General features: G+C 28.2%; 2 protein-coding genes across 3 annotated transcripts; both read left to right on the forward strand.

Moving 5' to 3' along the window:
• Positions 1 to 1,255: 1,255 nt before the first annotated feature.
• Positions 1,256 to 1,808, forward strand: LOC100793285 (glutathione transferase GST 23). The gene has a single exon (XM_041017153.1). It carries the CDS (start codon positions 1,256 to 1,258, stop codon positions 1,643 to 1,645), a length of 390 nt encoding a protein of 129 aa, XP_040873087.1. The 3' UTR covers positions 1,646 to 1,808.
• A 727-nt stretch (positions 1,809 to 2,535) lies between these two features.
• LOC102664581 (probable disease resistance protein At5g47260) lies at positions 2,536 to 6,035 on the forward strand. 2 transcript variants are annotated; one of them, XM_006583274.4, is made up of 4 exons: positions 2,536 to 2,687; positions 2,786 to 2,844; positions 4,187 to 4,228; positions 5,324 to 6,035. In XM_006583274.4, exons 2-4 carry the CDS (start codon positions 2,787 to 2,789, stop codon positions 5,794 to 5,796), a joined length of 573 nt encoding a protein of 190 aa, XP_006583337.1. In that variant the 5' UTR covers positions 2,536 to 2,687; position 2,786; the 3' UTR covers positions 5,797 to 6,035. The 2 variants fall into 2 exon arrangements, with proteins under 2 accessions (XP_006583337.1, XP_006583335.1); XM_006583272.4 differs by having other exon boundaries at positions 2,537 to 2,687; positions 5,234 to 6,035.
• Positions 6,036 to 10,362: the final 4,327 nt, after the last annotated feature.

The raw sequence follows: 10,362 nt of genomic DNA on the forward strand, positions 1-10,362 counted from the left end.
TGTAACAACTAATAAATAATTAATAATTAAGGATTAAATTGTAATTGAGTTAATTAGGAGAAATTTTTAGAGATAACTGAAAGGAAAGTTTACGGAAGTGAAATCCTATTTGTCTCTTCTTCCAACGAAATCAAGATATACCAGAGAGAAATTTCTTCTTACAAAGAAAGGTACACATTATCTGTTTAATATATTATTTGTGAGAATCATAGTTTTGAAGATCCTATTGGTTTTTTATAATTGTTAATCAAGAAAATCCCTTAAAATTTTTATAATATTGTCTTTTTAAAATATGAATTATGCTTCGTTTTCTATTTTTTTCCCTCTATCCCCATCTCAGGGTCTGTTTTTACTTTCTTTTCTTTCCGGGTTGAGTTGTTCACTACAACTATTGTACCAGTTGCAAGATTTGATCTAGAATTGTTTTACCATCTCTATTTTGCCGAGCGATTCTTGAGATAACTCATGATTCAATGAAGATACCTTGCCCCAATCCAAGGCATGTCTAATTGGACCCTTTACTCTTTTAGAAATGAGAAGAATAAATTTGGATCGTAAAATCTTTTATATATACAATAAATAAGTAATTTTTAATATTTTTTCTTGAATTGACAATAAAAATCAAGAACCCAAATCAATTAGTTTTATTTATTCCATTTCCCATACTTTACATCCCTAGTGGGTGGTGGCTAATTTTTTTTTATCAACTCATATATATGATATTAGTTGTGTTTGAAGTTTGAAATTGAGTGAATATCTTCCTTTAATACTTATTTAATAAAAACTTAACCGTGAACATTTTCTGATTTATTAAATTTATTGAAATCATTTCAATGAAAAGATAACAAGAAAGACACAATTTATTTTTGAAAACTTAACCAAACAAACTTCTCAACATAATAAGAAAACGTCTAAATAAAATCCACAAGTTTGAACTTAAGACATAAACTCCATAATCTCGCTACTGGCATCTGCAGAAAATATTATTCTAATTTTCAGTTTACTGGACTGGACACCACCACCTCTTGATCCATCAAATTATTACACAAGTTTTGTGAAATCATCATCCTTGATGGCTCCTTGCTGTGTCTAATGATCATTTCACACAATACATTGATGGCTCCTTGCTGTGTCAAATGATCATTTCACAAAACCATAAGACCATGTACCTGTCATTGACGAATAATCATTGATGATCCCAAAAAACACCAACGAAATTCGGGTGAAGTTCAGATTTCAAGCATGTACAATCACAATGTGCAACTGCAATGTAATGCTTGGGAAGGCTGGATGGGTAGCAATGTCTACCAGCGGCGATGAACAAGAAGAGGCTATGAAAGAAGCCAAAGAAATGATGGAGAAAATAGAAGAGATTAAGGGAAAGAATTATTTTGGAGGAGACAATATTGGGTACCTTGACATTGCACTTGGATGGATTGCTTACTTGGTTCCTGTTTGGGAGGAAGTTGGATCAATGCAGATAATAGACCCATTGAAATTTCCAGCCACCATTGCATGGATGACCAATTTTCTCAGCCACCCTGTGATCAAGGACAGCTTGCCCCCAAGAGATAAGATGCTTGTTTACTACCACAGTCGCAGAAAGGAACTTTCTTCAACTTCTCTGGGCTTGTTCAAGGTTTAATTTAGATCAATTCCTTCCTCTATATGTTTCTTATATGGTCCACGTACATGTGATAAGCCCAGATATTGGATTGGCTTGATAGAATACGAATAGGAGGGAATCATACTGGCTAAGTTTGTGTGTTGGGTCGTTTTTTGGCTATTACAAACCACCTCTGCATGTATCACTTACAATCCGACAGTCCCAAGATTATAATATAACTAATAATCAATATTATAAAATAAAAAAGGTATATATTATACAAATAAGTCTGCAAAATTGGTACATTTCAACCCGACATTCGAAATTTGATTGGTGAATCAGACTCTACCATGGCCTCTGGTGTTTCTATCACTCATCCCCGAGCAGCTTTGGTGACCACCATTCGGTCATTCATGGATAAAGATTGGTGCTTATCCTTCCAGCATACTTTGAGGGAAGGAAACTTTGTAGCTGATGGTTTAGCAAAGAAAGGGGTCCATGTTACTGCTTCTTTTGCTTTTTTATGTTTCTCCTCAGGACTTGTATAATTGGTTATTTGCTGATTCTATAGGTCTATCCAGAACCAGACCTCGTTACCTGTTTTGGTGCTATTTCAAACTACTCATTTTTTATATAAAAAATTAGTATTTTAGTTTGCGAATTTTGTAAAATATATATTTATTTTATATAATTAAAATTCATAATAATTTTTTTGGTATATAAATTTATATCAATTAGAAGTTATAATAGATAAATATCTTTATATACATAAGTTTTATTTTAGAAATTGAAGAATTTGAAAAGGATGATGGGAATAAGAATATGAAAAATATAAGTGAATTATTTTCGCAAGATGATGTAATATTTTAATGTGAAAAAATAGTAGGGTTACAAATGTATTTGGGTTCTGTATAAATAATTAAAAAAATTCAACCAAAATGTACTAAATAACCCATTATCTTTCAACCCCAAAGGGAGGCCCCAGGCAGGACCCCTTCTTGCTTCACGACTCAACGACGCACGCAAGGAACAAGGAACAGGGGGACTCCACGATGCTAATGGAGATAGAACCAAAGCGATGGTAAGAATAGCTACAAACATATACTTTGTTTTCTTCATTGCCTGACTGCTAGCTATAATATATATCGATCTCGTCCATCTTTTTCTTCAAATATTCAGAATGTTCCCATCTGGGACCAAGATCCGCCATATAAGTAACGAGAGGAACCATAGCGCTGGTAAGGATACCTACAAACATATACTTTCTTTTCTTTTATTTTATTTTCATCTACTATCTTCTTTGTTTTTTTTATTACATCATTTATCATATATATTTATTATTTTTCTTTTCTTTTTATCTCTCTTTCCACAACCTCAATTCTTCTCATAGAATAAATGTTTACAATTTTCTTAGACCTAATATTAATGTTAGGGTGGACGTCCCTTCCTTCCCCCAAATCATATACAAATATTTATTCAGAATATCATCTTAAAATAATATTTATATATATAATTTTAAATAATAATAATATCTCAAGACTTTTTTACAAAAAAAAAGTTTTTTAAAATATTATTTGAAAATTGTAACATCCTAAAAGTAATCCAATAATTATTTAGATAAAGATATCTAAATATATCTTTTAGTAAGAAAAAAGATTGATTAAATTATTTTAAAATATTAGATTATTATTCTTATTTTAAAAAGATGTTAATATATAATAATATATTACATTAGTTAAAGAGAATTATAATTAAAAATAATAAAAATAATAAAAATAATAGATAAAAAAATATTGATTAGATAAATTTTAAAATTGATAGAGAATGAGAAGTACGATGAAAAGAAAAAAAAAACTAAAAAAGATGAATAAAATACTTATCTTTTAAACTTTTCATGGTATGATTCTTAAAAAAATGAATTTAGTATTCTGATATATAATTTGAGATAAAAAAATCTAGGTATTATAATAGATTTTGAATATTTCTTATTACAACTAAGTTACACTTTTAGCCCGATTTGGTTGTCATGATAATTGTTAACTTCTTATAAATCAATTGTTAGCAAAAGGATTATGAATTTTTCTTGTGATACATGTAAGGAATTTGATGAAATGAAAATCGCCTAGTACGTGTCAATTCTTTTAAATTTAACACGAAGTCTTTTGCTTTTAAATTCTTATGTTATTCGTGAATAGATATACGTATGGATGCGTTTGGCTTATATTAGTTTATATTTCTAAGTTTATGAATTACATGACATTAATTAAAGAAAGAATGACATTTACATGTATATATAATTGGATTTATCTTGTAAAATTGGATTTATTTTATTTAAATTTTAAAAATTGAATCTCTTTCTTTTATTACAGCGCTATAATTTTTGTAACTTTTTAATTAGTATAATTATGATTTTTATAATAATTGATATGTGATCAGTTGTTTTATATATATATATATATTTTACTAGCAGATAGCAATATAGGCCGTCACGGGAGCACAGTGGATTTGGATGGATCATTTTTATTCATTTCCTTTTTTGTTTTCATACACTTCTCTAATGTCTAATTTGTGTTGCAAAAGGAGAAGTCAAACAAAGACGTTTACCCCCTCGTCGTGGCCGCGGTAAGGATACCTACAAACACATCATTTATTTTCTTTTAATTCATTTTCATCTATTTTCTTCCTTATTTTTTGTATTACATCATTTATAATATATATTTATTATTTTTCTTTTCTTTTCATTTCTCTTTCCACAACCTCAATTCTTGGTATAGAATAAATGTTTATAATTTTTCTGATAAACTCTGGGATTTGAAAGAATATCCTATTTCATTCATATTTCGTATAATGTTAATAGTAAACAATAAAATTTATAAATAATTACTTAAAAAATAAAATATATAAATAAACTAATAATAATATAAAATTAATTTTATAAAATTATTATTCTTTTTTTTTGTCTATTTATTAGTGTTTTATGCTTACAAAATCAACGACAACTATTTTCTCAGTATAGATCCATCTTTAGTCGTCGAGGAAGACACCCACCCTTGAGATTTGAATAAAGAGAATTATTTTCTTTTATTTCATTTTCTTCTCTTTTTTCTTTATTTTTTAATCACATTATTTATCATATATATTTATTGTTTCTTTTTTCTTTTCATTTCTCATTCCACGACCATAATTATTGATATAGAATAAATGTTTACAATTTTTCTAATAAACTGGAGTGGAAAAAATATTTTGTTCTTGGAACGAGATATTAATGTTATTAGGGTGGACTTGCCTCCCCTTCCCCAATTCACATACAAATATTTATTCATAATATCACCCTAAAAAAATATATACATATATCATTTTTAATAATAGTAGGAATACCATTTGATTATATCATAAATTAAAAATTAAATTTTATTTTAACAAAATTTGAAGCGCAATTATACTTTTAAAGTTTTAATAATGATATTTAGATATAATAAAGATTTCTTATGGTAGAATTATTTAATTAAATTTTAAAAATTGAATCTCTTCCTTTCATTATAGGGCTATAATTTTGTAACTTTTTAATTAGTATAATTATGATAATTGATATGTGATCAGTTGTTTTTTTTATATATATACTATCAGTGGTCAATTCAGGCCGTTTGGGGAGTAACGTGCCCCCTGAATTCACAACCATAATTTTGAATGAAATAATGACGGCTCTCGAACTACCAGATATTGGCATACTTGGGATTCATGGATCAATTAATGCGAATAGGGAAAATGTGGTGGAGAAAGTCACCAGGAGAATTGAGAGAGACGAGTTGTTTAATGTGGTTGTGGAGACAAGCGTGACGAAAAAGCCAGATTTGAAAAGAATTCAAGAAGAACTTGGAAAACCATTGGGTCTACAACTCCACAAGAAAACTCCAAAGGAAAGAGCTACCCTTTTGTGTGAGAGGATTAAGAGGGAGGACAAGATCCTTATCATCCTTCGTGATCTTCAACATAAAATCGACTTGGCCGAGATTGGAATACCCTTTGGGAATGACCACAAGGGTTGTAAAATCTTGTTGGTAGCTGAGAATAAAAAGATGTTGTCCCACAAAACATTGAAAACCCAAAAACAAATTTATGTGGATCACGTGGAGCCGAAAATTCGTGATCTAACGAGGAGCCATAAAGTTCAAACTTGTGTAATAATTTGATGGATCAAGAGGTGGTGGTGGAATAACATTTTCTGCAGGGGGCCAGTAGCGAGATTGTGGAGTTTATGTCTTAAGTTCAAACTTGTGGAATAACTTTGTAGATTTTATTTAGACGTTTTCTTATTAGGTTGAGAAGTTTGTTTGGTTAAGTTTTCAAAAACAAATTGTGTCTTTTTTGTTATCCTTTCATTGAAATGATATCAATAAATTTAATAAATCAGAAAATGTTCAGGCGTTAAGTTTTTATTAAATAAGTATTAAAGGAAGATATTCACTCAATTTCAAACTTCAAACTTCAAACATAATTAATATCATATATATGAGTTGATAAAAAAAATTAGCCACCACCCACTAGGGATATAAAGTATGGGAAAGGGAATAAATAAAACTAATTGATTTGGGTTCTTGATTTTTATTGTCAATTCAAGAAAAATATTAAAAATTACTTATTTATTGTATAAATAAAAAGATTTTAGGATCCAAATTTATTCTTCTCATTTCTAATAGAGTAAAGGGTCCAATTAGACATGCCTTGGAATGGGGCAAGGTATTTTCCTTGAATACATTGATGAAACATGGAAGAAGTATCCATTGTTACCTCACAATCCTTATCAAAGAACATTTACTCGATTTTGGGCAACCTCTGTGAAATGATCATCAATTTATTGCTGTTAGAGCTTTTGAGGCGGTAAAAATTTATTTTGAATACTTTTTTTTTGTTTTGAATTTTTTTTCTGCATAATTATTTTTTTGGCCTTTTTTTTACTGTAGCTGGAAGCCAGAAAGCAAATCCTTTCTAATTCAAGACAGGTTGATAAAAAAAAAAAAAATTGTTAAAGAAATCACACTTATACTTGGCTTGCCAAATACAGGTGTTGAAATAGATCTTAAACAGAAAAATGTTGACTCTATTGTCCATCAGTTATGTGATGGAAAAGTTAGTTCCGAAATTTTTTTGTCATCAATGAAAAAATTAAAAAAATGAAGATGTTGAGAACTTTTATCGTTTGTATATTTCTGTTTCCTTTTTAGAATTTTATTTTCCAAAGACTAGGGCACTGCTTGATTTTCCCTTAAAATACCTAGACGATTTTAATGATCTAGGTAATTTTAACTGGGCAAAAGCTGTCCATGACAAACTTGTTGATTCCCTGAGTATTGCATCAAGAAAACTCAAGCACTCCCCTACCAAAATTGATTTGAATGGATGTGTTGCTGTGTTAAATGTATGGACGTGTGAGCATTATTCACGTCCAATAGGCCAGAGACTAAGAAATTCCCCCGGGTGCTGCATTGGTTGGAAAAGACATACTTCACGGACAAGGACTTGAAGTCAAAATTTAATGAATCTCAGTTCGTGGAAACATTGTCCCCCTTTGACCATGAGTTGAAAATTAATGTTGTCTGTGAGGCATTTGCTTCAATGCCGGATTCTGATGGAGAAGGCAACATTGGGGCATTAGAATGGGTAGCTTTTGATTATTTTCAAGATTTTTTTATTATCATTTTTTCATATTTAACTTTGCTGTCCTTGGTTGATTTGCTCAAGTAGTGTGAACTGCAACCTGCTGAAAATTTGGAAGTGGAGCAGCACCAGGAGGAGGTGGTAATGCTGGAGCAGTTGACTTTTGGTGAAAACTGCTTTTTTTTTTATTCTTGTTATTTTAAATTTTGATTGTTGTCCTTGGAGGAGATAATGCAGCAGCTGGCTGTTGAGCAACACCCTGATGCTACAGATGATTTGGAAGAGGTGCAGTGTTTGTTTTTTTTATTTTTCCTTTTTTCATTCTCCTTTTATTTAATTTATTTTAACCTCATTTTTTTAATCTTATTAAATTGTTGAGCAACAACATCACCCGACCCGTCGAAGCAAGAGACGAATACGTCTCCCTGCATAATATAGGTAATTAATACTATCCCAGTTTTATCAATAGAAAACCGAAGCACAGACCACATAAAAAAGATCAGAATTAATTATACATCATGAATACATGCTATTGCATGAGGTAGAGGATGTGATAACAGATATTAGATCAGAATTAATTATACATCATATGGGTTAGGAAAGTGAAGGATGCAATTACAACCTTTCAGGTTCATATATTACAATCTTAGTAGTAAATTTCTTTTGGATTATGTTTATATTCGAGTACATGCTATTGCTAATTGGTAAACAGAGTTATTTATATGCCTTAGCCTTGGCTGTGAACATCTTCGTTTTCACTTAATGTTTGATTAGCAAAATAGAAACAAATATTCTATGGATAATAATCGTTTTCCAATATTATTACATGTCTTGGTCCTTTTTTAATCTTAAGAACCAATACTTTCTCTGACTCTATGTGATTCTGTTACTTTATGTTTTAGATGAAAGGAATTTTCATCAGGAATATAATTAGTTGTAATTACTTGTCAAATACTATATTCAACTCTCTATAATCTTCATTCATTAGTTAGTTTTTCATCTCAAAAATTAATTAAGAGGTGAAAGTTATCTTTCACTTGTATATTGTAATTTAATTTTATTTTTAACCGTGAGAATTTTTTCCAATACATTCCCTCACGTAACCCTTTGAATGAATTTTGAATGAATTTTGGATATGCTTTAATACCATCTTGTGAATGTGCATTTGAATCTAACTCAACCTCAAAAATTAACAGGTGAGAATTGACCCTCACTTGTATACTTTAACTTGGTTTTATTTTTTGCCGATGTGAAATTTGAATTTTTTTTAATAAATAACAAGAATTCAAGAAAATTAAATAACAATCTCCCCCAAACTCAACAAATACACAATTTAAAAGGCATTAATAAAACTTACATCATTGAATTCTCTTGCTTGTGGCAACATATTCAAACCGGTAGTTCCATCCAGAGCCAGTAGGATCTCCTGCAAGCATAGTCATTAATGTTTTTTTTTTATAAGCACTACCTTCATTTTATGTTTTTTTTTTTTAATAAGCACCCTTATTTTATGTTTTAGATGTATGTGTGTATGAGAGAGAAATGAGAAACAAATTCAGCGAAAGACATTTTTTAATAAGCTGTTTCTTTTCTAATTCCTCGAGGTGCTAGCCCTCCAAGCCAGAGGTTCTATCAGCCTACCTGTTAGCATAGGTATCTAAGCAGCTATTGTGTGTTGGCTTATGGTCTTTCAATTCAAACTTCAAAATGAATCATTAATGTTCTCAAGTTTGAATTGAAAGACCCATCCATTGACTATGGACAAAAATTGACCTTAGTGTAATTCCAGAGCCTATCTTTAATATGATTCCTTATTTTTTTTCATTTACAAGATTTAAATTCAATATCTTATTTTAGACATTAAAGTTTAATTTCATTTGAATCAACATAATATTAATAGAGAAAACAAATTATGTAATTTTATATCATCATTACATAATCTATTATATATAATAAGTTTATTGATTTTTACCTTTATGATTAGTTGATAATGTAAAAGTATTTTTTATTATCAATGATTATTAAACCCATGATAATGTTGTTTAAATAATAAAAAATAAAATGAAAAAACTTTTAATATAAAAAGAATTTATTTAAAAATTTAAAGCTTTACAAATATTAAAATAATGACGTGAAAGATTAAAATAAAAAATTTAGTTAAAATCAAAGAAGAAAACATATGATATGATGATACCAGTTTAGTTTAATTGATTGAACATTATGAATGAATTGTAGAACCTCAAGAATCATAAAATGCACCAATTTTTTAAACTTAAAATAAGTATTTTAAAATAAAAAAATTTATTTTATAAACAAATATGATTTATTTCTCAAAATAAAAAGAAAATTGTTTTTTAAAAATTAAAAATAATTTAAACAAACACACTTAAAAAAAATATAAAGTTATTTATTTTATTAAAATAATTATCTTTTAAAACAAATAAATTTAAATAAACGGACTCAAAGTATCAATATAAAAGCAAGCACAAATATCATAGAATCTGAAATTTATTTAAGCAAAATCTAATTCATTAATTGACTATTGATAGTCCGAGAGCAAAAGCAAGTAATTATCTTTGTTTCTTTGCATTGCATTCATGGGGAAAAAGTACCAATAAGGTACAGTTTTTTTAAAAAAAAAATAGTATTTGAAGTAGATTTTAAATTAATATCCATTTAGGGATAAATTATAACAGAGGTTATCACTCTTAAATTAAAATTCATAACATATGTTATGACTTTTTTTTTCTTTTTTTTCTTTTAAAAAACATAAAAGTTGTAAAATTTTGTATGACTTCAATTTTGTTTAAAATATAACTTTTGAAGTTGTATATTTTTTTTTTGTTTTTATGATTTTAAAGTCGTAAAGTAAATTAATTTTTTTATATTAAACTCATAAATTATTTTACAACTTTAATTTTTTTAAAAATTAATAAATAATTTTTTATTTTAATTATTTAAAGAATTAATGAATGTTTTATTTTTTGTTTTATTTAATATTCTTTATATAAAAATATTAAATAAAACAAAAAAAATAAAACATACATTAATTTTTTAAATAATTAAAAAAAACTATTTGTGATTTTATATAAAAATAAAAT

Source organism: Glycine max, chromosome 7, assembly GCF_000004515.6.
Source record: "Glycine max cultivar Williams 82 chromosome 7, Glycine_max_v4.0, whole genome shotgun sequence".
In the NCBI taxonomy this organism is placed as follows: Eukaryota; Viridiplantae; Streptophyta; class Magnoliopsida; order Fabales; family Fabaceae; genus Glycine; species Glycine max.

What these genes read in the sequence shown, in the direction of transcription:
- LOC102664581 (XM_006583272.4), top strand. Translation starts at nt 2,787, where the DNA reads ATGTTCCCATCTGGGACCAAGATCCGCCATATAAGTAACGAGAGGAAC. An exon ending in CGAGAGGAACCATAGCGCTG is followed by an intron (nt 2,845 to 4,186) that starts GTAAGGATACCT and finishes GTGTTGCAAAAG; the next exon opens with GAGAAGTCAAACAAAGACGT. An exon ending in ACCCCCTCGTCGTGGCCGCG is followed by an intron (nt 4,229 to 5,233) that starts GTAAGGATACCT and finishes ATATACTATCAG; the next exon opens with TGGTCAATTCAGGCCGTTTG.
- LOC100793285 (XM_041017153.1), top strand. Translation starts at nt 1,256, where the DNA reads ATGTGCAACTGCAATGTAATGCTTGGGAAGGCTGGATGGGTAGCAATG.